This window comes from Choristoneura fumiferana, chromosome 11 (genome assembly GCF_025370935.1).
Source record: "Choristoneura fumiferana chromosome 11, NRCan_CFum_1, whole genome shotgun sequence".
NCBI classification, from domain to species: Eukaryota; Metazoa; Arthropoda; class Insecta; order Lepidoptera; family Tortricidae; genus Choristoneura; species Choristoneura fumiferana.
In genome coordinates this window covers 7,123,903-7,149,780 of record NC_133482.1, presented here as the reverse complement: position 1 = coordinate 7,149,780, position 25,878 = coordinate 7,123,903, and the positions used below count along the sequence as shown (strand labels likewise).

Sequence of the window (25,878 nt, the reverse complement as noted above, 5' to 3'; positions counted from 1 at the left end):
CATGTGGCCATTGTTTCAAGATATTTACCAGAAATATTGTTTGTTTCCAGGTAACATTAAAAGCTGGTGGCAACATAACCGTGAATGATGATGTCATCAAAGGCACCCTGCGTGTTGGCAGCACTGTGGAAGTGAAGCATGACCCTAAAAAGGACGCCACAGAGGCTATCATCACCAAAATACAAGACTGTAGCCAGTACACTGTTGGTGAGTTTATTAATTTAAGCATTTTATTTGCAATGTTTTAGGAATCAGAATTATTTATATCCTAGAATACAGTTACACAGATGTTATAGTCTAAACTTTTTATACTGAGCTCCACTTAGGACTACAATACCATTGTGTGGTTTGACAAGAAACAAATTAAGATAATGAGCTTGTAGTAAGTCACCTTGGAAGGTTAATATAGATTATCAACTCTATTTTCTTGGACAATAGACTACTAAATACACTAACCGGTGGTTGGTGGTTAGTTATTTAGTTCAATCAATTTATTTATTTCTAATTTTGAACAATAATATAATAAAAATACTATTGATGATAAGGAATACTAATTGTCAATAGATAGATAGGTCAATATGCATAATAATTTGATATTTATGTCAATATTACTCTAGTAATTTGACTACATATTGGCAACTTTTTAGACTATTTAGTTTACTGCATGACTGAATTTGCCTACCTACAGGACATTTATATTTGTATGCCCTTGGGTGCAGCATAGTGATACATGTCTATGATTAATGTACCAACTATTTTTAATCTATGTTTGACAAATAAATTATTTGTATTTGTATATTTGAACACAAAATCCTTATCCAAAGGAAGCATATAAAAACATTTCCATTCAATTATTCTTTGAATTATCCAAAAGATGATAAATGACAATGTACACACATAAACATAACTACTACATTTATTTATTCAGGTTTCCACAATTGTTTTATATTTTATTGCGAAAATGAATATTTGTGCCTAAATTTTAGTTTTTTATGTCCATTGTCATTTGTGCATCTTTAAATTTCAAGATCTAATGTCTAATCAGCCTTTCTTAATTTTCTTATAAGTGACACTTGCCAGTAGTTATCAACTTACATGGAAGTATCTGTGCCCCTTGAGATGAAGCATGATAAAGTGCTGTTTTATTCCACTGGAGTGAGAACTATCACATCATTTTTATATCCAAGATATATAATCACAAAATGTTACCTGTTACAGTATTTGATGATGGGGACATAACGACTTTGCGACGTTCCGCGCTCTGCCTTAAGAGTGGGAGGCATTTCAACGAAAGCGAAACACTAGACCAGTTACCACTCACACATCCAGAACATTTCTCCACGCCAGTCATAGCAGGGAGGAGGGGGAGAAGGGGAAGGGCTCAGTAAGTTACTAATTGAGTAAACAACAAATTGTGCAAATATAGAGCTCTTTAAGTCCCTTAGCTGTATTAAATGGCATCTTAACCACGTTACTTGTGAAGTGCTTCGTCAGATAGAGAGGATGCAGATAACGAAATGGAAGAAAATTGTACTTAGTTAATTTTGGTAACTAGCATTATAGGGTGATGTATTCAGTTTAGTATTCTAAGTTGTATTCAGTGATGTTTTCTAAGTAGGAAAAGTGCTGTTGTTCAACTGGTGAAGGAGGGAGATATCACAAAGATGGGCTTACAAACAGATAGTTATGAGCTTGCAGTACACAGACTCGATCTGGTCATCTATTAATTAGTTCATACAAATCTATGTAGATTTTTGCCAGCCCAACCTCGGCACTGTTATGGAATCACCCTGCGGCGTATTTTTTAGGTGCAGACGACGCACGTTTTCTGAATCTTGTTTGAAGCACATTAACTGATGTGAACCATCTACACTTAAAAAATATGCCCGAATGCATAGGCTTTAACCTACTGCGACCCAGCATACAACAAAAATTGACATCGAAATTTAAATCTTAATGTCTTATAGATAAAGTTGTTTTTTTTTCTTAATTTGAATGATACAGAGGAAATGACACTTTATTCCTTTTTCGAAAGATATAAATTCTATTGCTAACAATATGTACTAGTATTACCACTTTGAACCCCAGGAGGTTATGCAGGGAATTTTACAGGGTATCCCTATCAATCTCATCCATATTCGTCTTGCTCTAGGTCAGACGAAAGTGAAGGCGAGATCCCGACGCGGCGCATGAAAGCGGACAGTGCCGAGCGCGAGCCGCACGTCGGGCGCGTGGTGTTGGTGGAGGCGGCGAGCGGCGCGGAGCGGCGCCGGCCGCACCAGCCGGCCTTCCCCGCGCTCGTGGTCGCGCCCACGCCGCAGATCAAAGTCAAAGAGGACTACTTAGTACGCTCCTTCAAGGACGGCCGATAGTGAGTACAGTAATTATTATATTAATGACGGTGCAGCAGGCGCGGATCCAGCCCTCAAAAAAGATTGTGGTCACAGCCACTAGAAAATCGGTCAAGTGCGAGTCGAAGTATGCATGACTCATGAAAATTTTCCTTTTTTTATCATCAGCCTATCAATCTCAATAGACCGTAAAAATATGTCGTCACCACAACGGTGGATCCGCCCTTGCGGTGCAGAGCAACATGGTTGAAGCAAATGTAACATCTCCAAAACTTTGATGAGCGAGTCCCTATTGCAAACGAAATGCACAAGAAAGAACTTGATAAAGCTATCTGTCTTGTATCTCGACGAATCATAAAGCATAGTTTAGCAGAACCAACGAGTTGTCTTGTATCATCTTAAACAAGAAGGATTATATTTCTCTACTTCTATATGCTTCCAGAAGTTCCAGATCAACCAGATCCTTATAGTACTGGTACTATCATTACAAATTAAAATTAAGTTTTCCTAATGGTGCACCTCCCAATAGCCTAATAGCACCTTTTAGATTGTTAATCGCGTTATCTCAGAATTAGAAATTTTACATTCTAAAGGATTTGAGTCATGAAAAAGCTTGAAAAACGAACTATGTATAAGCTAATTACAACTAGCTATAAGAGACCCCCCACACTAGCGTCTTTCAGTCGTCATGCCAGCGACCGCGCAGCGCCGACGCGACACGAGTACTGGCCGGCTGCCGAACGCCGGGCTTACGCAGTGCTGGCGTTGTGCATTGTACTTGTTCGCAAAAAACGTTGCGCTGACGCCGCGGTGACACTGGCCATAGAAACACTGCCACGGCCACTGGGCACAGCCGGCCAGCACTGGTGTCGCGTCGACGCTGCGCGGACGCTGCCACGACGAAGACGCTCGTCGTCGTTTCGACGTCTCTAAGAGAATCGCTTATTCACTGTTCATAAAAAAACGTTGGTGGTATCATAGAGCTTATTATGTTTCTAGCTACACGGTGCCAAAAAAAGAGGCGCGCGAGTTCCGCAAGGGCAGCGCGCCGCTGGAGTGGGGCGGCGTGGAGGCGGCGCTGCAGTACCTCGGCAACGGCGCGCTGCCGCCGCACTGGGACCGCGCGGCGCTCTTCAACGAGCCGCGCAACACCGACGACGACGTAATACAAAAAACAAACTTGACATATATCTGATGTTCGGTTTGATATAAAACTTGGACTGATCATGATATTTTTTAACGAAAATATTCTTGTTTGCAGAGTTCTGACGACGAGCCCCGTGAGGAGAAGGACCACTTCGTGGCGCAACTGTATAAGTTTATGGATGACCGTGGCACGCCACTCAACCGGAACCCGACCATCGCCAATCGGGACATAGACTTATACAGACTCTTTAGAGTAAGTTGGTAAATCTAACGACCGATTTTGCCTCAAGGGTGCGCTTTTGCCCTCAAGCTTACCCTGCATAACAAGACGCTCGATGAAATCATCGTATCACCGCGAAAAAAAGCTAGGATGTGGCCCTTGATGAGCTTAAGCTGGGTCGTTTGCCGATCACGATCACGCGTATCGTATCGAGCTTGCGCATCCTAAGTATGGACGCTCACTTTGGGCACACCGCATCACTAGCATCGTCGTGAAAAAATGCGTCCAATACTAACCGTAGCTTAGCAGCGTGTCGTATCATTAAGTGTGGACGCTATCCGTATCCCCTTTGATGATCGGGGAAAAACGGCGTATCGCAAATCATAACTTCATATCGTGATACAGTATCAAAACACGTCCATCTTTAGCAATCTTGATACGCGTATCCCATCGCGAGTGTGCAGGGTATATAATATACGCGTATCAACATCGATCCCCAGCGATCAGATACGGCGCGCCTTTTTGCATCCACACTAGCGATCTTGCGTCGGTGCAACGCGACGGAGATACGATACGACAAAATGATACAAATGTGCACGCAGCTTTAGTTAATTTTTCAAAACGTCTTGCATTATTTACTTTTAAATTGAGTCATACAAGTCTACCTCATGTCCATGCTATGAAATTTATTTTTCAGGTAGTGCAAAAGCTGGGCGGATACAACAGAGTGACGAATCAAAATCAGTGGAAGACCATAGCTGACAAAATGGGCTTCCATCCCGTCACAACAAGCATCACGAACCTATGCAAACAAGCTTACAAAAAGTGAGAATAAATCTTATTAATTTTATTACACATTCATAGAAAAACAATTTGATACAACCCTTACTTGTATTCAACCAATTCAATTCCGGAGCGGCAATGGAACTATTTCTTTATAAATAATCTTATTTGTCTACTCAATGACCAAGAATGAGGTAGTGTCATATCATAAAGCCAATAAGAGGCCTTATTGCCTCACACATTTGTAATCACAATAGTTTCACCACTTTTTTCTGTCACACAGTATTTGACGAGGGTAGACAATAGGGCCTAAGATTCTAGAGACCTAAGAATCAAATTGGTATACTGTACTATTGAGCCCAAAAGCTTAGCATAAGATTTCACTGTACAGGTCGATTCACAAGAGCTGGCACAAATGGATTGAATGAGTGAATGAAAGTATCTGTGTGTTACCTATTTGCTTACACTTCACATAAGTGACATTACTTTCGTTCAAACCATTCGTGCCAGCTCTTGTGAATCGATGTGTTGTTGTTAACATCATTTGCTGAGCTTTTGGGCTCTCAAGCCCAAACAAAACTTTATTACAAGACACATCAGTGAGGCTTGTTTTGTCTAGGTTCCTTCACAGTTTCGAGGACTTCTACCGCAAACTGGGCGTGACGCTGGTGGCGCACCCGCGCGGCGCGCGCACGCCGCCCGCCGGCCGCTCGCTGATCCGCGACCGCGACAAGCAGCCGCCCACGTCCTCGTCCGCCTGCTCGACCCCCACCCCGTCCAATACGCCGCATCAGGTAATGTTCCGCAGTCCGACACCAGAACCTACACGCAGTCACGCCTCCACTACAGGTCAGCTTCGTCTCGAAATGAGAATGAATCGTAGTTCCCACGCGGCCCCAGGGCCCATTGAATTTCTTCGCAAGTGAATGCAGGTTTTCGCACGATTTTTTTCTTCACAGTAAAGATCATCACTAATATAGGGGTGCCCCTTGCAATTTCGACAAACTAATTATCGAATTTAATTTCATCGAAAACGATATATCGAATATTCAATACTAATATTTTCTCTTGGAGTAATTTCACTTCATTGAATAGTCATTACATATTAAAACAATTATTAGAACAACAGTACAAGGATTATTATTTCTTAAAATACATTTCATCCACTATTCATGAGACAGAACAACTAAATATCGCTGTTTATTTCATCGACGTATTATTATAAAACACATTTATTTCATAGTTGATTACATATTATAACAATATATTCTACTAGTTAGTGATTCAAATTGAATACTACATCTTTTGCATATTTTTTAGCAAATTTGAAGGCTTGTATTCTTCTGAAAAACAAAAAACATCGCTACCAGGCAAGTAGGTTAGGTTAGAACTGCAACCCCAACAAAAATAAACCATTACCAGGAAAGTAGGTTAGGTTAGAACTGCGACCCCAACAACAATAAATCGCTACTAGAAAAGTACATTACAACTGCGACTTCAAAAAATCATTGAAGTTGTGAAATTATAAATATTAAAATAATTCTAGAGTTTACCCGCGGCTTCGCACGCGTAAACTATCTGGTAGTTACAATTGAAATTCCGGGATTTTACAAAATTCCTGTGGGAAATCCCAAAATTTATATCGTAATCTTCATTGAGGTGTTGTGTTAAGAACAACTATCCCGTGGGAATATTGGAATTAAAGTAGCCTATGTGTTATTTCAGACATCCAGCTATCTACATACCATATTTTATGACTTTAAGCCCAGCGTAATCTGGCGCGCGGCAATGAATGGGTTAAGAGCTTTACAGACTGCAATGCAGGATAATGAATAGATTTCTTTTTCCCTGAATGGCAGCACTGGCATAGATAATAGATCGCTCGTTTTTGGTTCGAAATTCGAACTTGTGATTTTATTTTGCTTAATATACGAAATGTTCATACCCAATATCATATTTTCTCAAGTTTTTCGCGATTCCCAAGGTCAAAGAATCGAATTGCTTTAAAATTCCAGAGAAATAATGCGTTGTTTGGGAGAAACGTGTCAAAATGGTGTTGTAGAGCGCCATCCTGCTCTGTTCTGTCTCGTTTTTTTTGGCCGTTCTAGCGGTTCACTTTACATTATAGATTCAAAGATGTAACATTTACAACATTTAAAAAGTATGTAATAATAAAATATGAAATGAATATCTGCCAAATAAACAATCTGTTAAATAATATTTCCAGAAATTAAAAATCGGTGATTTAAAAATACTCATTCTAATCATTCCAGTTAATGAATATTCGATGAAATGAAAAAACATGAAACGGCTTTTAAATGATATTCGATTAAAAGTATGTTGACATTTCAAGGGTAAACCCAAATTTAGCACATAAATTCCGAAAATCTCGGGCCCGCACGCGTGAACTCGAACCCACGGCCTTCTGCTTAGGAAGCCATAAGTCAAACCACTAAGCTACCGCGACTTACTTATATAAATAACTAATTACCCATCATTCATATTACAAGTGCCTGTCCCTACCGGTATTCAAACCCAGGACATGTATCTTCACAGTTAGGGTCATAACCACTAGCTAAGCTATTCCGTATACTTAAAACTTTAGTTTTGGACTTTAATTTCCATTTGGACCGTTCTGTCCGTTTCCCAAAACATCCGTTCCTGTCACTACCTTTTCCTAAGTAATCCGTTTCCCGATATAAGTGTTTTCCTGAATATGCTTCTCCCAAAAGATAATAAATAAATAAAGTCCCTTATTCTGAACTACAAGCATGAGAAAATAATAGTAATTAATTTATAAAAAATTGGTTAAATAATGTCTCGTAGTTCAGCGTGCCTGTTGGCCTAGGCCTCCTCCAACCTTCTCCATTCGGTACTGTCACGTGCTACTCTTCTCCAGTGGTGTCCAGCTGTTAGTTTTAGATCGTCCTCCCATCTCGTCTGTTGTTGTCCACGGCAGCGCTTACCGTCTTTAGGGTACCCACAGAAGAATAAAAACAATGCAAATGCAATGCAATGGAAGTGCAATGTAGGTGCAGCGTGCGTGCCACAAGTAAGCGGGGCGGTACGCTATATAGAATATAGCTATATTCCTGCACATATTCAAGTGGGTGGTTGTCAATTCTTATCTCTATTGGTTTGGAGTTTGTGAGTAATTTTGTTTTCTTCCAGTTCATATATAGTCCAACTTTCATATTTTCTTCCTTTAGTGATATTATCATTTTCTCCAGATCTTTTGGTTTTCTTCAAAAATAAATATTATTATGTTGTCTGCGAATCTGAGATGGTTCATTTTTACGCCATTCACGTTGAGGCCAAATCTGCACCAGTCCATTTTGCGAAAGATACTTTCCAGTACGGCCGAGAACAGTTTCGGAGAGAGGGTCCCCCTGCCTTACTCCTCTTTCAATTTTAAATTTCTTGCCCAGGGATTCCAGTTGTATCTTCGCTTCGCTATTTGCGTAGATGTTTTTAATAATATTGATGTACCTTGATGCTATCCCTTGCTCTTTCAAGCTCTCCCATAAGGCTTCGTGGGTTATGCTGTCGAAGGCTTTGGAACAGTCAATGAACGCCATATACAATTTTTTGTTATATTCTTTGTACTTTTCTAGTATTTGTTTTACTGTGTGTATATGGTCAATAGTGGAGTACTTTGTTCTGAATCCGGCTTGTTCTCTTGGCTGGTTCTCATCGAGCTTTTTATTTATTCTACCCAGGATGACTTTGGAGAATACCTTATAGATGTTGGATACCAAGCTTATGGGTCTGTAATTCCCTTTCTTCTTTTTGTCCTTTCTTAAATATAAGGACGTGTGACGTTTTCCACTGCGTGTGTATTTTACCCGTCTCCAATATGTCGTTAAATATTGCTGTTAGTATGGGTAGTACTTCTTCGAGAGTACCTTTGAGAAGCTCGTTTGTAATTTTGTCTGGGCCCGGCGCTTTTTCCATCTTTTGGCTAAGTATAGCTTGTTCCACTTCACTAGGCACTTTTACTTCACTTTTGGTTCTCTAGGCTCTTCTTTGTACTGGCTTTCCTTTCTTTCGACTGGCCGTCACTTCCTTTTCCTAAATAATCCGTTTGTCTTGATATCCATTTCCCAAAACACGCGTCCTCAAAACATCCATTCCCGTCACTAAAATAAAGATACCTACTGATGTCGTAATGAAATCGGACCTTTCGACACACGGATGCTATGAGAAACGGGTGTTTTGGGCATACGGGTGTCATGAGAGACGGATCTTTTGAACCGGTTGTTCTGACATACTGATGCTAAGAGAAACAGGTCTTTTGGCCTATGGTAGTTTAAGGAAACCGTTATTTTCCTATAGCTAACTAACTGCTAACTGTTATTGCCGTGACAGGCTTAGCCTAGTGTGGAACCAATGGAAACCCTATTTGTATTTAGTTTTTGCTTTTAATAAAACATTCTTATTTATTTCTTTTGGAACGGATGTTTTGGGAAACGGACAAAACGGTCTGAAACCTTTAATTTTGGTTGCAATTGGTTTGCCTTATTGGAGCTCCCAACCCAATCAATGTTGTACCACTCGCTGTTTAAAATCACATCAATAGTGGCTACTTCACGGGGCGGTTCTCTAATACAATACCCGACATTATATTTGAACTAAGTTACTTTTTACTACCTCATTGTAATCTAAATATATAGAAAATAAAATAATAAAAAACTAGCTTCGCGACTGAATTTATATTACCGACCCCATTGTTAAGTGTTATTCAAAGGACAACAAAACTGACTAAATGCTTACTTAGTTCAATTCAAAATTTGTTTTATTTGTGCTTTGGTTTTTTATGTTGGTTCATTTCATTACAATCGGCCCACTTTATAAAAGTGTTTCGTATAAAGTGGGCCGATACCGGCTATGGCCAGTACATATTAGATTATTGCAGCGTTCAAAGGACAAAGACTCCGACAAGAGCGAAACAGACAAAAGTGAGAAGGATGACAAGCCTGAGAAGAGTGAGAAATCGAAGGAAAAAAACCGTGGGAGTGATGAGGAAGACAGTGCCGACAACCAACCGTTGATAGTTACTACTCCTAAGTAAGTAAACACATTTCTTTTTTATTAATTTGACGAAGCATGTGGCTGAATATTTTTTAATTATGTCTCCTTTTTTTTAAAGTTAAAAGTGACCTACATGCTCAATAGCAGCACTCAAAACACCTAAAAGTATTAGTTGATTTAAGTAATGTATAAATGTCATTTGCGGATTGTTGTTTAAGTTCTTTGTAATAATTCAAAATTTAAAGAGAAATATCCATATTTTTTGCCTTTTTACGCTATTGTTTTTTTTATTGCATATATTTAATGGTCAGGTAAAATAAACTTCATTTTATGGATTAGGCCTTTCCCTTACCTGTATGTTTATAGTCTGCGCGTAAACTCCGAGTAATCTTTAGGAACAATTTTTACATTGATATTAACTTACTTTCTTCTTTAATTTAAGAGCTACGCTCATGAAAATTTTTTAAATTTACAAGATCGATAAGCGTACTCCCTCGTTAAGCTCCGCCCACACTGGACGAGTGCAGGTTATAAAATGACGTAGCAAAAGCCCCGATTCGTTAAAACTTGTGCAAGAATTTTTCTACCATTAAATTAATCATTATATCAACTTGTTTTTAAAAATAGGGTGGAGAAGGAAAAGAGAAAGAAAAGAAAAGAGAAGGAGAAGGAGAAGGAAAAGGAAAAAGAAAAAGAGAAAGAACATAAGAGTACTCCATCTACGTCAGCTACGCCGGCAACGACGAGCCATGAGAAGATTATCATTAAGCCGCGCTCTCAGTCCAAAACACGTATTCTGCCCATCAAGACCGAACCCTTGGAGAGGAGAACTCCAAAACGAAGACCAGTGTCTTCTAAAGGTATAAATTAGCGATACAATAACCAGGGTTCCGTGACACACGAGCGAGAGTAGACAGTGCGTGCAAACCAACTTTAGTGCTATTCATGGTTCTTCATCGCCGCCCTCGCATATCAACTGACTCATTCCCCTTTCATTTTCAATAGATATTTTGGATCGCCTTTAATTTCAAAGGCAGGTTTGACTTGCCGCGTTCATGTAGAAGCATTGGGAAAATCCTTCCGGCCTGTGGGTTCTATCACGAAATTACTCTCGTAACTTTAAACATTATACAAGAGTATAATGATTTTAAGTCTCTACAATTTTGTATTTAATAGTCGAATTTAAGGACTACTTGTTATTTCATTTTAGAAAGTACAAGCGGCACTATTACACCACGCGCTTCGCGGCGGCCACATGCATCTACAGACAGTGATAGTTCCGGCAGGGCGTCAAGGTATATTATTTAACACTTTAAAAAAATATGATTTGAGAAATAGACTTTTCTAAACGATTTTCCGTTTATTGTAATAGATGCGGCCTTATTAAGAAGATGCAAAGCCGTCGCAGCCAAAGCGCCAATTCAGCGAGCAGCGGGAATACAATTGCTTCCAATAGTAGCAAGCGTCCACGTAAACGCAAAACAACTGAGTAAGTTTCAGTGCTTTTGGGTTTACTTAATGATTAAAACCTACCACAGGTATTTTTCCTATTGGTCAAGTATTTACTAGGCTAGGGCTGAGAGCATCGTTGTCATTAAGCGACCAAGATATAGGAATGCCCATCTGACACTTTTCTTCATTTTCAATCCGACCCGACCGCCAATCGACAACCAAAAAAAGTAGTTGTTCAATACCAAGTTTTTTTCCATTCAACAGGCCTTCCGCAAACGAACCTACGCGATCGGGAAGTTCGAATGTGAAAGCTCAAGTTGGCGATAAATTGAAGGTGTATTACGGACCCACGCAGTCAGAATCAAAGGTAATGAAGTCAAAGGTAATGATTAAATAAATATTATAATAGGCCTAGACTCCGAGATGAATAATTGCACTTCTTCCTTTCGTTTCACCTTCTATAAGATTAATTTTCTCTTAAAACTCTTTCAGCTTCTTTCATTTCTGTTCTGTCGTGATTATGCTTAACTCATTATTTTCAACAATTGATCAAATGATACCTTAATTGGAGATCAAAACCTAACTTTAGAAAAGAAGGCTGTTAAACATTTGCCAACGACAAGAAGGAATTATAGTCACTTGGAAAGAGCTATACTTAGTCTACCCCAGATACTGTACCATGATTGGCAGTGCTACAGTGTAGAAATCCACATTAAAAAAATCAGACTGGTACGTAATTTTACGATGATATCTGTGACACGTGCACTGATAACTCTTATTAAATTTGTTTTTTTTTTTACATTTTAAAACTCAGGCTAGAAGCTTTATGTAACATATGCCACACTAGTAATAGTGCAGTTCATGTAAACCTAAATACAATTTGCAATTAGTGTATGTCATTCAAACCACTAGGCCACCACGGCTTCCAATCAAGCAGAGGGTCGTGGGTTCGAACCCCGGCTCGCACCTTTGAGTTCATCATGTGCGGAATTACATTTGAAATTTACCACGAGCTTTGCGGTGAAGGAAAACATCGTGAGGAAACCTGCACAAACCTGCGAAACGATTCAATGGTGCGTGCGAAGTTCCCAATCCGCACTGGGCCCGCGTGAGAACTATGGCCCCAGCCCTCTTGTTCTGAGAGGAGGCCTGTGCCCAGCAGTGGGACGTATATAGGCTGGGATGATGATGATGGATGATGTATGTCATTTCTCATTTATGAAAAAAATAGTTGACGGTCTCACGTTCGTCATTTACACTCGTTAAAGATTTACTGAATAATGTTGTTAGCCATCGTATTTTGTCGGATAAGTTCGTGTTTATCTTGCTTTCTCAATTAGCTTCAGTAAACTTCACTAAGCTAGTTGAGAAAGCAAGATTAATACGAACATATCTTACAAAATACGATGGAAAAACATTATTCACTACATCTGTAATTCGATGGAAACACATAGAAAAAGTACGTCGGTCTGTGCACTTAAAATTATTACAATTTATAGTAGCATTAATAATTGCGTGGAATTCTGACAACTGCCGTAATTGGACGATTCAGGGGTAACAAATTAGTCGAATTACTTCAATCAAATAGGCGTGACAGCTAACATAGAAATTAGTAGGCTAACAATTTTGTCGCGAAGAAAAAAGTAATATAAGTATATCTTATAAAGAGCAGTACTTAATGATCATTTTGTAATAACTAATTCTCAATTGCGCGATTTAAAATGAAACTAAGGAGGTTATTTAAATATTGAAATAAATAATATGCTAAAACAATCTTAAATTTACTACGAATCAATAATAAGTCAGGAATTGTAACTGCGCTATAAGCATGAATACCGTGTCCTAAGCGTGTCCTGCGCTAAAGTGCGCATGCGCGACATTTAATTTTGACTGACATTTATTTTGCAAGTTTAGTAAGCTCACGTCAAATTTACGCACTTTTGATTGTGAACAGCTCTAAATTATCATGCCAACGTGTGTTATGAAGTGGTGCAAGAACAATGCAAAATTAAAATGTCCAGGGAATATGTCGTAAAAATAGATTTATATTTAAAAATGTTCAAATACATTATCAGTTGGAGATGGTCAGTATTTATGCAAAATCAAGCCTGTGGTCTATGTCTCACATAATGTAAATGATAGTTTCCTCACCCCTCTTCATACTTTCTACTTTCCTGTAGGTATCCCCCAAACAATAGGTACAAACAGTCTTTATATTTTTCTGACAGCTAAATAAAATAAACCACCATTAGTGAAAGGTTTTCGTTGATTTTTGTTATATATATTTTTTTTTCATGATTTTTAGTGTGAATAATATACAATAGTTTAATTTCAACTGCTCATCACCTTTGACGAAAGATTGCTTTTTCCGATGCAGAGACGTTCATGAATCAAAAGTCCTGGTGCTTCACCATCCGTTCCATTTCACCATATGCATTACGAGGAGCATAAATTGCTTAGCAACTGCGTCCAGTTAAATACTTGTTATTGAGTAGTATCTAACTCCGGTGGTCAACTGTGGTCTTCACTTGTCTATCATTAGTTCCACTTCACCAAATGATGATGTTCAAGAGCAAATGCACGAGCCACTACTAAATATATCCAAATTACCATAGATGTCTCTACAATATTTGAAGAGTTCCCTTCAATTTCCTTACGATCTAATCATCAGATCCTGATTTCGTGCCTATGGGACCTAATTAGAGGTATTCCTACACAAACGATTTTTTACAGTAACAGCCAAAAAAAACCTAATTGGTAACCTCCTTTTCCTTTAAATCGGTTAAAAAAACAATCTGTCATTATCAATATATGACACGTCATTGAAACGTTAGATTTAAGAAGTGATCGTAATTTTTGCATCTGATATTAAATAAATAATAATAAATAAATATCACGGGACAATTCACACCAATTGACCTAGTCCCAAAGTAAGCTTAGCAAAGCTTGTGTTATGGGTACTAAGCAACGGATAAATATAATTATATAGATATATACATACTTAAATACATAGTAAACACCCAAGACCCGAGAATAAACATTCGCATTTTTCATACAAATATCTGCCCCGACACGGGAATCGAACCGGGACCTCAAGCTTCGTAGTCAGGTTCTCTAACCACTAGGCCATCTGGTCGTCATGTTGCATCACGCGAGCCAACCAATCCCTGCATCCTTTCTGATTTTTAACCAATCAACAAGCACATCTATTTGCAACCTCGAAATTGATTCGTATTTGAATCATAAGTCGTTTTGATTCTAGGTATGACCACTTTTTGTGTGGAATTTGTTCTGAGTTACGCTTCCTGACTTATTATTTGTTCGTAGTAAATTTAAGTACTTCAACTGCAACACTTATGGAACATATTTTATGGAACTTGTTTTTAACTGGTATCATCGAAAAATGTCAGGGTTCCACCGAATTATTAATTTACAAACGGTACAGTACTGGAGATTTGTTTCAGCATTTTTATCTTGTTATCATTTGATCAACACTTTAAAGGCAAAGCGAATTCCTGCATTTGTCTCGGGTCGGACTGTTTTTCTTTTGTTACCTTTATGTTTCTCAAAGTGGCCCACTTTGAGAGCGGAGCGGTGTAATATATCGCGTGGCGCTCGACAGGTGACGTACGAGGCGAAGGTGATCGAGATATCGTCGGAGGGGATGCTGCGCGTGCACTACACGGGGTGGAACACGCGGTACGACGAGTGGATCAAGCCTCAAAGGATCGCGCTTAATGTAACACAGCATGAGATGCGCAATAAAAAGGTAAGAGTTAGTCCAATACAATAGCTGCAATACTTCAAAAATGGTGTATAACTGTTTTGACTCCATACTCCCAAATACCTCCAAAATTAGGTGCATCAGATACAAGAATTGGGATTACGTTGATGAATTTAAAGGAAAGTTGTATAAAAGTAATGATTTGCAGAATTGCTTTTATTTGTGCCCGTTTTTTTTTTTTTTCAGAGCATAAGTAGCAGCAGACGGGTCAGATCGAAGAGGACCGAGGGTAAGCAGATTGAGGGTAAAATGCAAAATTTTATTAAATTTTAACATTAATATATGAATTTGATCTCTCATTGATTTAATATTTTGTATATTTTTTAGAATCTTCAGCTCGCTCTGATTCCGACAGCGATTCGGACAGTGATGACAACGTGAAACGGCCTCCGAAGAAGCCTGACGACAAATCAAGTATTAAAAGTTAGTATTATACATTTATAAAACATGGTTACCAATTTAATTGCTAAGTTCATTGCACACGTTAATAATTTCGGATCGTTTGTTCACAGCGCCGAGATCCAAGGATACGAAGTCTAGTGACAGTAGCAGCTCCAGTAAGCCTCGTAAAAGGCCAGTGAGGACCGTGTCAACCCCCTCGAACGTTTCTCCAGCCAAGAAGCCTCGCCCGAGCACTAGCTCGCACCAAGGTCGCGACTACGATCTCAACGAAATTCGATCAGAGTTGAAAGGACTACACACTGTCAAACAGGAAACAGAGGAAGTAAAACAAGAGGTGTCTGAGAAGGAGACTTCGTCATTGAGCCCGCCACAAAATTCAACGACCACGTCCACATTCATGTCCGCATCTACCTCAGAAGCCTCTGCGCCTGAAAAACAACCGGAGGATGTCTACGAATTTAAAGAGCCCGAACCCTTTGAACTGGAACTGCACGATGAGAAAAAGAAGCGGACGCATCGCATTTTCGACGATATCTCCCCTAGTAAATACACTTCGACTCTCTCTAAGTCTTTGAGCGAGGAAATTTCTGAAGATCCGTTGAAAACGCGAACGACTCCTTTGCGATCGCCATCGTTGTCACCGTTCAGAGATTTCGGCGCGACCAGCGCTGCGCCCGGTAGGCAAAGCCCAGAAGAGGATTCCAAAGATGGTCTGTTCTCTTTAGACGAAGACTCATTCCCTGGAGACAGTGGTTCCGCACATAGGTTTGAAGGTTTTATACCGGCTAAAAATCAAGAAACTTACTCGAAGAAAAGTAAAGTTTCCAAACTTCGGCAGTTAATTGACGATTCGCCGGACAGCCGCGCTGATGACGAGCAATCATCTGAAGATGAATCTGAAGATATAGCAGTAAAAGAAGAGATCAGAGAGCCCAGTCCAGTTGTGCCTATCTCCGAAACGTCGGAAACTTCTGAAACACCACTAAAGGGATTCCCTAAATCACCTGAACCACAAGAAGAAATGAAGGAAGAAAACAATATTTTGAGTATGTTAGGCAACCCGGAAAAGGAACTAGAACTCCTGGAAAGTATTCCAGAACCACCGAATACGCCTCCGCCGTTCCTTCAGCCCCCTATGATTGAATTGAAGGATATACCAATTCCAAGCACGCCTTCGGAAACCACAAGCGACAGTGCACCAGATATCAAGGAAGAACAATATATTGATGAACCGCCAATGATAGACTTAGATTCTATTCCGCTTCCGAGTGATGAGCCTAAAGATAATGTTTTCGTAATAAACAAGGAACCTGAAGAAAATATGTTTATTATAAAAGATTTAAAAGAAAATCCTTTCAAAAGTAAAGATCCAAAAGAAACTACTTCCAAAGTTAAAGAAACAAAAGAGAATGAAGTTAAAGTTAAGGACTCTCCTGAAAGTATTCAAAAATCAAAAGAGACAAAAGAGAGTGTTTTTCAACCCAAAGATTTCAAGGAAATTTCTCCAAAAATTAAAGAACCTAAAGAAAATCCGTTTAAACCTAAAGATTGTAAAGAAAGTACAATTAAATCCAGAGAGCTAAAAGAAAGTGTATTCACGGATCCCAAAGAAGGTACTTCCAAAGCTAAAGATAAGGATCCTAAAGAAAGTATTTTCAAGCTTAAAGATCCAGTAGACTCTGCTTTCAAACGTAAAGAATTGAAAGAAACTGCTGTCAAAGTTAGCAACGATCCCAAAGAAAGTATTTTCAAACAGAACAAAGATCCTAAAGAGAGTAGTCCAAACCCAAAAGATCCTAAAGAAAGTGTGGCCAAACCCAAAGAGCCAAAGGACAACGTTCTAAAAATTAAGATTGAACCTATAAAACCTTTAAATCCTGTACTTAATCCCCCGAAAATGGAGCCGCCATCCAGCCCTCTTATTGATACAGAGGAAGACAAGTCTGAGCCGGACAGTCCGGCGCGCATCGACGTCATACCGGAGCCGCCTCCGGCCTTCCTTGTCCAATCTGAAGGACCAAAGATAGCCGACAAGCTCCTCAAAGCTATCAATAGCGCTAAACGTCTCTCCATGTCACCGCCACCGGTCGAAGACAAGCCGCGCGCGCTGACCCCTAAAACAGATCTCCTAAAACTAAACAAACCAGAAGGCAAACTATCGCCCGTACCGCTAGAATCCAAACCGGCTGTCAAGCAGGACACCCTTAAACCTTTGGCTAAAGAACAATTAAAGAAAATTAGCCCTCCGAATGTCACGGACACTATTTTTGGTGAACCTTCGAACTTCACTGATGCTAAGCGCGATCTCACTGATATAAAGAAAGTTAAGGCTAATGAACCTTCACCTCCTAGATTATTGAGTCCGCTGAATATTCTGGAACGGCGCAAAAGTGTGGCAGATCTGGCCATGCCGACACCTGGTAAAAATAATAAGGTTCTGAGTGACACGATACAGAAACTGTCCAGTCAAATAAATTCGAGTCAAGCCGCTGCTGTCGTCATACCTTTGCCGCCATTCCCGGCAGAAGACAGGAGCGAATCTAGCGATTCGGACGATTCTGATCGACGGTAAGTAAATCACATCTAATTCACTTCACTTCAACTGTTTATAAAAAATATCGCTTATTAGCCCTCGCAGCCTTTGTCTAATCATCAATCAATCTCTATAATCCTTCTCTGATTATTGAACGAAAAGCCATGTCACCGTGATGGGCCGCAAAAGACGAGAAAGAAAGAAGATATTTTTCAGTAGTGTTGATGCATGATTAAGAGGTTGTAACGGCTCAATTTTTGATGGTCTTATCTAATGCTGCTAAACTTATTGAATGAGGCAAAACCATAACTGGCTACTCTGGTTTATGAATGAACCTTCGTAAAGTAACGCCTATAATCAACTGTTTTTTGGTCAGATTAATAATCGACAAGCTACGTGTAGAGGAGTGGGGCGCGTCCGAGCCGGCGCCAAGCACCGCGCGCGGCCTGCACGCCGGCAAGTCGCCCGGCGAGTGGAGCGCCGGCGAGACGCTGCTTATGCTCGAAGACGCCTGCAAAAACGAGCGGAAGCATAGTCAGTATAATTGTATTACTTTACTAAAGGAAGGAATGCTAGGCCAAAGCTAATTGAGACCTAGTACTACCAGAATGTTAATTTCGCTCGGGACTCGTCGGTTTTATTTATTCGTTTTCCTGAATATTCCGATGAGAAAGACGAATCTTTGGTTTCGCGTTTGAATAACATTAGCAAACTAGTTCATTTTCCAACTATATGTAACGATGCTTGTCATTTTCTCAATTCTCGCTAAATCTACACTTTGTTGGTAATGAGTCTGGTTTTTCATCGTATTTATCACAAAAGTTTGTATTTGTCTTGCTCTCTCAGATTTAGTGCCCATCATCGTACAGCCGTTTTTGACATTTGTATACTAAATAATAAAGTTCCATATGAATGGATATGAAAATGTCAGTCATTCCATTTAAATACAATAATTGATTGACATTTCGGGTGCCGTCGTGTTCCGATTGAGATCCGAATTTTCCCGATGGAAATACATAATGCACTAATCAATCTGTTATCTGTACCTACACAGTGCGAGTAGTGTGCCAAAAAAAAATCTTTTTTTTTTTTCTTTTAATTCGCAGGCGCTAGCGTAGTGGTAGCGGGCAGCGCGCGCGCGGCGGCTGCGGGGGTGGCGGGCGCGGGTGAAGAGGACAGCAATCTGTCGCTGCTGCTGTGCGAAGAGACCATCCCCGGCTCGCCGGCGCCCGACGCGGAGCCCGCCCCGCCGCGCCAGCGGCTGCACATGCCGTTCGCTTGCGCGCCGCCACACCACAACCACAGCAAAGGTCAGTCAACTCTTAAGGTAGCGATGAACTAATAGTATACTAAATTCGTGTATCGATACTAAACCGCATTGGGAATTTCACTAAAATTGAATTTCTTCGCTGGTTTGTTCCGATTCCCTTACAATGCTTAAATCCTTCATCGTAAAGTTAATGGTAATTTTTAAATGTAATTTTTTACATTGTGTCTTAAGCAGCGTTTCCACCAATAATGTGCGAGGATGTGTTACGAGAATGTGTTTTTGATGAACCAATAGAAATGCTTCATTTACACATCCTCGTTCCGCTCAGCTGTTTCAACTAGAGATGTGCTGTGCGAGGATGTGTAAATGAAACTTTTCTATTGGTTAATCAAAAACACATTCCACGCAACACATCCTCGCACATTATTGGTGGAAACGCTACTTTAAGGGTGGTAAATAAGGAATTACGAGCGAGAGTATTAGAAGCCCGTACGGTACGACCTTATTTTATGTGGATCTGCTGCAGAAATTGAGTCAATACGGTATTTGACAACTCCTGGTTTTGCCATATCTTAATATTCTTATGAAAATATAGATATACAGATAGTGTTTAGCGAAGAGAAAATTTAAATCGGTTGAAAATTGGATTTATAGTGATTTTTTGAAAAATCTATATACCTGTCTTTCTTTCGCGCTTTTCTCTATGCAGCAAGTATGGCGGTACTGGCGTGTGACGTCACATGCCAGTATGTCTTTCTCTGTCTAATCTTGAATTTCAAACCTGTATAACTTTGTTATTTGTAAAGGTAGCTTAAAAATTGTTTTTTTACTCGATAACAGGCATTGTGTAGTTTTAATTTATAAAACATATACAAAATAGTCAAATACCGTATTTTGATCTTACAAAAGAGAGCAATTAGAGCAATTTATAATTTGAAGACGCGTGAATCTTTAAGGAAACAGGTACCTAACCCTGCCGTCGCTTTATGTTTTTGAAATATTCTTGTAATGTAGGAAGAACATATGTGATTTTCCCACTAACGTCGATAAACCAAAGGCTACTAGAAACGCAGGGAAGCTTAATGTTCCATCTTACAGACTGGCTAAAACCAAAAAGTCGTTTCTGGGAAATTGCATACGATTTTATAATAAAATTAAAAAAAAAATTACAAATGAAACGGATACAAAATTCAGATCTATTGTCAAGAAGACATTTATATCTAAGGCGTATTATAAAGTTAATGATTATATCATGGACAGGGTATTTAGAAATAATTCCGATCCGCATTAGCGATCCCTTCAAATAGCGAACCTAGGTACTGTGTTAAAAATAAAGTTGTGTTAAATACTTGTGATGTATAGATATCATTTAATAATATTGTAAATCTGTTTAAAAAATATACCTCGTTGAGTTTCTTGCCGGATTCTTCTCAACAGAGGTTTTTCTGAACCGGTGGTAGATTTTTTTGACATTCAATAAGTGCTTGTTATAGCTTAAATTTAGTTAGAGTTTGTGCACCTCAAGACTAAAAGTCAATAATATTAACCCTCGGATAAATAGACACCCTCGCTAAAGCTCGGGTGGCTAAGCATATTGGTCCCTCGATAAAAAATATACTATTAACTCGAAAAAAATATTAAGTTTTGTATGGAAGTTGAATCGCAATATCGTATTGTATTAGTAATCAGTCCTTAATGTGGGTTAAATAATTACAGGTTTTTTTTAACGTCATTTATTTATTTATCCGTATGTTGCAGGAGAGGAACGTCGCGAGGCGTCATCGCGCGAGGGGCACGGTGGCCCGGCGGGCGGCGCGGGCGCGGGCGCGGGGGCGGAGGCGCGTGAGGGCGCGGAGGCGGGCGCGGGCGCGGGCGCGGCCTGGGCGCGCCGCCACGTGCTGCTCGACAACACGCCGCCCACCACGCCCGACAGCAGCCTCGACATGTCCCCGCAGAGGTCAATACACTCAACCACTACTCTTTGACATTCCACCGTATGATAGTGCGACGGAGCAAGTCGGAAGTTATACGTCCGAGTTGCGAAGCTTGAGGTGCTGATGAACTTGAGCATTCTAGAGAATGCTACATTACCGGTAAAAGCTCACAAAATAAAAAGGAGCGTTTTAGCGAGCATTCAGGCGAAACAACAGTAAAGCTTCGAGTTTTTTTTCAGAGCATCCGTCTGACATAATCGTTAGTAAGTTGCTCTTATTTATACTTGGCACTGTTCGTTGTTCAGTTCGACAAATTTTAAAACGCCGAATGTCAGATTCTATTACAAGTGAACACTCAAGTTTATCAGCACATTTACATAGCGCGATGTTGAACATGAATGACGTCAGTCATTTCATAATCAAAACAATTCGTCTATTATATGATTAGGTAGCACTAGGATCGCTGAAATCGCTGCAGTTCGTCGAAAACATCTTTCTGAACTACCATTCACCCGCGGCCTCGAGATTCTATGATTTTACTAAATTTGTAAACCAGTGAGTATTATTACAGAGAGAGGCGTATATCGGAACGCGATAGTCCGATGGAGAGGAAGGAAGACGATGAAGATAGAAGAGACCACGACGCGTCTGCCCTGGAAATCGACAAACCTCATGGTAAGCTACCAACATTTATTAAGGTTTTTTACACGCCCTGTATTAGCTACCAGAGGCGACGCTAGGCGGAAGCGACTTGAGCCATCATGTAGTCTTACAAACGATTAAAATAGGCAATTGACACATTGACAACGCCCATAAAAAAATCACCAGGGTGAAGGGAAAATTATACTAGTACGAGTAGCAAACGCCTGGAAAAAACGTACAGTCGCTATCAAATTCAAATAGATATCGTTGATCACCTTGGCCGGCCCGAAGTATCTGACGGCGACTGTACCAGAGCAATATTACGCATTCTGAGTATTTTATGGCAAATAAATTATCATGATGTTTGAATTTTCGGGCATAAGGTTCAGGACATTTGATAATAGGCAAAAATAAATGTAAAGCAAACATATCGTTATGGCAACTAAAAGTAGGGCAAATTATCATTATGGCATATGATTTTATAATGAAATATATAATTATGGCAAATGAGCATATGAAATTCGGGCTAACGATAGAGAACTGGAAACCGTTATCTGTTCGTTCATATTATGAGCCGTGCGTGAGTGCACAAGCCTCTTCAGCTAGTGACGGATATAAAGGGACGTTTATGTATACGCAGCTGGTCCGCGGTCGCGCAAGGCGTCGGAGTCGTCGCTGGCGGGGCGGCGACCGCGCCGGCGCCGCGACACCGACGATGCGCACGCGCACCAGCCCGCACTAAAGTACAACTTTTACGTAGACCTCGGTAAGTGCGTCATCCAATGTATGCTCACCTCTTTGGACATATCACACGTCGAGAAGACACATCTACGGAACTTTTTTTTTTTTTAGGGTTCTGCACCTCAAAAGGAAAAACCGGAACCCCTATAGGATCACTTGGTCCGTCCGTCCATCTTTATCTCGGGAACCCGTGGAGGTGGAAGTATCGAGTTGAAATTAAAACCATAGTTATACGCAGGTCTACAGTCCCTTTAAGATGTGGAAAAACTTCTAAATCAACGCGCTTCTAAATAAATTCTCAAGATACATGATTAATAACCTAACCAACATAAAGTTGGAAAACCCCGACTTTGTCACTTCAAAGTTCAATATCTCAAAAACGGCTGAACCGATTTTGATGAAACATGTCTAAGAACCATCGCTAGAAACCCTGATTTCAAATAAAAAAACGGATTCAAATCGGTCCACCCGTTTAAGAGCTACGGTGCCACAGACAGACACACATAGCGGTCAAACTTATATCACCCCTCTTTTTGCGTCGGCGGTTAAAAATGGTGTTTCTATAAAAATTGCCTTAACCAAAAAATTTATAGGGTACCTACTTCTGGCTGTTCTAGTTACTTAAAATTTTGTGTGAAGGTAGAAGGTAGCAGTCAATAAGAAAAAACATATTTTTTCATGTCTGACTGTCTATGTCATTAAACTATCTTATATGACCCCACACTGCGTACATTTTAATAAGAAAAGTGCTCTGCTAACACTGGATATTCATAAATACCTACAAATTTGTGCGGAACCCTCGGTGCGCGAGTCCGATTGGCGCTTTGTCTTTTTATTTTGCCAGGAATGTATCCTATTATGGCTGAGCTAAATGATCGTTGCAGATCCGTCGTGGGACAGTCAGACGCGCATCAACGTGCTGACGACGCGGCTCGCAGACCTACGCAAAGCGTACCACTCGGTGAAGGCGGAGCTCGCGGCCATCGATCGACGCCGCAAAAAGCTTAGGCGCAAGGAGAGGGAAGGTAACAAACAGTCGATTCGTACAGATCGATTCACAAGAGCTGGCACGAATGGATTGATTGAAAGTTATCTCACTTCGACGTTTTTGTTGGAAAATTACCGATGCATGACATTTCCATATTTGTGTGAAGTATCTTCAAATAGGTAACACACACATACTTGCATTCACTCATCAATCCATTTGTGCCAACTCTTCGAAATCGATTTCAATTTTTATTTGTGTAAGCGCTGTTTCAGAACGGCTGCACCGGGGGCGGCTAGTTCTTTTTTTAATATATTTCGAAAAGTCTGGAAACGAGAATGTTGTTTTGGTAGTTTTGTGAAAAAAGGAATGGAAAAGTTACATCTTTTCCATAACAAAATGGCTCTTTTTTAAAATACTAGAGTAATAATTAAACGTTTTTATTTTCCCCGGAAGGAAAGAAAAAATATTATAGAGTACCCGCAAAACACCATTAGAAAATTGAAATTATATTATTTGTCAATTACATAGTCGTACGGTTAAGATGAAGATGTGCACTCATATGCCTTCATTCACCAGGTCGTATCTACCCGTTCCGCTTACGCTACTAGCATTTAATAGGGTATAAGAGGGACGGTATGATACGAATTTCAAATTTCAGTTTACCTCCCTTTGTTCGAACCCAGGACGAGTTAGCAAAGGCTAGTAGCAAAGTAAAAATCGTCACTAAATAAATAAATCCCGAGAGTGTCAGATAAATATTATAATTTTTTGAAGGTCATTGCATATTTGTATTATTTTACAGCGGTGAAAGCAGCGAAGGCAGCGTGTTCATGATGAAGGCAGTAGCGGCGAACTCTCATCCCGGCCGCTGCCTCCACTCGGCTGAGTTTATTCGTTTTAGAATGGACGGACGAACGGAAACTGACCCTGAAACATGCTTGCCTCCTAAAAATTTTATTTCATCCAATAAAAGTGAAGCTATAATTTTAGTACTTAGGAATAGAAACTCTATTTGTTATAGCTTACAAGTTGGTGGTGTTGTAAAATTCCTCTTACCGAAAGTATTTTTTGCCATTCACGTCTCAGTTGAAATGGCTTATTTAGGTGTTGTACGTCAAATAAATTAAGTAGACTTAGGGCCTGTTTCACCAATCTCTAATATCATTCTGATATTTAATATAAACAAATAGATGTCATTTCTATTTGTTTAATCCGAATAAACGGACGGTATTACAGATATATCTAAAATAGGTATACGAACTTATGCGAGTGGTGAACAGGTCCTTATGATTGTTATAACAACTGTTTCGTTATGTAATATCATTATAATATTTTGCAAGTTACCTCGATTTTTAAAGTTAAAGTCCAAGTACTCGTACCCGCCTAATATCCAGGTTTTGATGATGAAATACGTCATAAACAGAGAATCCTTTTGTTGCGAAATTTTTCTCGATGTCTGGAAAGGATATAATGTCTTTTGAATGCATTTTGAGTATACCATATGAACTTCTCTCCCTACGCTTTTCTTCAAATGTGTTACATTTGAATTATTTTTAGTTAACTATAAAATTACAAGCATATAGTCATAATCGCGCGCCGCTACTAGAGATGGCATGGTCAACTATTATCTTTCATCTCTAGCATCTTATCTAAATGGTTATCTGGAAGAGACCGCTTCTAAGCGATAAGACCGCCAATTGTCTACCTAGTAAAACTTTTGTTATTTTACTGTATTGATTTGTGGTGTATACTGAATCAGTGCGCGATGATAATTTCCTGGTCTTTATGAACATCCACATAATATTTAGTTGTAAACAAGGTAACGATCCTACTGTTAAAATTTAAACCAGAAAAGCATCATCTCATCCTGGATTCCTATAATTTGATAGGTACTTTAGCGCTCGACTCATTTTTGTATATAAATTTGGACTAAGTGTATAGCCGTGGAGCGCCCTACAGGTGCAACCATTTTTTTTTTAAGTAATTATGATCATACATATAGTCATAAAGTCGAATAGAAATCATCACGTTTGTGGTTATGAGGTGCTCCGCGGGATATAAAAGTACATATTTATTATGCAATCTGTTATTGTGAAATGAATGATGCAAAATTGAATTAAATATTATATCAAATTTATATGTATATGGATAATTACTTTCATAAATATATAAATGTTTTGCTCATGTCGTGAAATACAAAAACGGATACACATTATTTATTGTATATATTTAAAGACTGATCGATCGAAATAATAATATGGGATAAATGGATTGACACATTTTTATCTAAGATTTATATTTCTTCGATTTATTATTGCGTTTATTTGAATAGACAGTTTTATTGAAATGTGTCTTTTATTTTGTTCCTCATTACAGTATTTATTATATACTAGCGACCCGCCCCGGCTTCGCACGGGCAAAGTAAAAAAAAACGGCCAAGTGCGAGTCGGACTCTCGTACGAAGGGTTCCGTATCTATACAACATAAGACATCAGCATAAAACGGCAAAAAAAACACGTTTTGCTTATTATATAATTATTTACTTTTATAGTACATTTATACAAATAAATAGGTACCTACCTGTTGCCGTTATTAATATCG

The 25,878-nt window shown here is 39.4% G+C and overlaps 1 protein-coding gene across 1 annotated transcript in view; it reads left to right on the top strand.

Annotated features, from left to right (window-relative positions):
* LOC141432638 (uncharacterized) overlaps nucleotides 1–25,624 on the top strand; it is a 44,633-nt gene extending 19,009 nt beyond the window's left edge. Inside the window, exons 13-28 of the mRNA XM_074094322.1 lie at nucleotides 9,460–9,546; nucleotides 10,159–10,391; nucleotides 10,742–10,826; nucleotides 10,904–11,020; nucleotides 11,248–11,350; nucleotides 14,606–14,752; nucleotides 14,954–14,996; nucleotides 15,095–15,190; nucleotides 15,280–17,737; nucleotides 18,079–18,236; nucleotides 18,809–19,012; nucleotides 20,731–20,929; nucleotides 21,478–21,581; nucleotides 22,189–22,314; nucleotides 23,174–23,314; nucleotides 24,080–25,624. Coding sequence (XP_073950423.1) covers nucleotides 9,460–9,546; nucleotides 10,159–10,391; nucleotides 10,742–10,826; nucleotides 10,904–11,020; nucleotides 11,248–11,350; nucleotides 14,606–14,752; nucleotides 14,954–14,996; nucleotides 15,095–15,190; nucleotides 15,280–17,737; nucleotides 18,079–18,236; nucleotides 18,809–19,012; nucleotides 20,731–20,929; nucleotides 21,478–21,581; nucleotides 22,189–22,314; nucleotides 23,174–23,314; nucleotides 24,080–24,111 — 4,333 coding nt within the window. The 3' untranslated portion in view covers nucleotides 24,112–25,624. The remainder of the gene's footprint in view (nucleotides 1–9,459; nucleotides 9,547–10,158; nucleotides 10,392–10,741; nucleotides 10,827–10,903; nucleotides 11,021–11,247; nucleotides 11,351–14,605; nucleotides 14,753–14,953; nucleotides 14,997–15,094; nucleotides 15,191–15,279; nucleotides 17,738–18,078; nucleotides 18,237–18,808; nucleotides 19,013–20,730; nucleotides 20,930–21,477; nucleotides 21,582–22,188; nucleotides 22,315–23,173; nucleotides 23,315–24,079) is intronic.
* The last annotated feature ends 254 nt before the right edge of the window (nucleotides 25,625–25,878 follow it).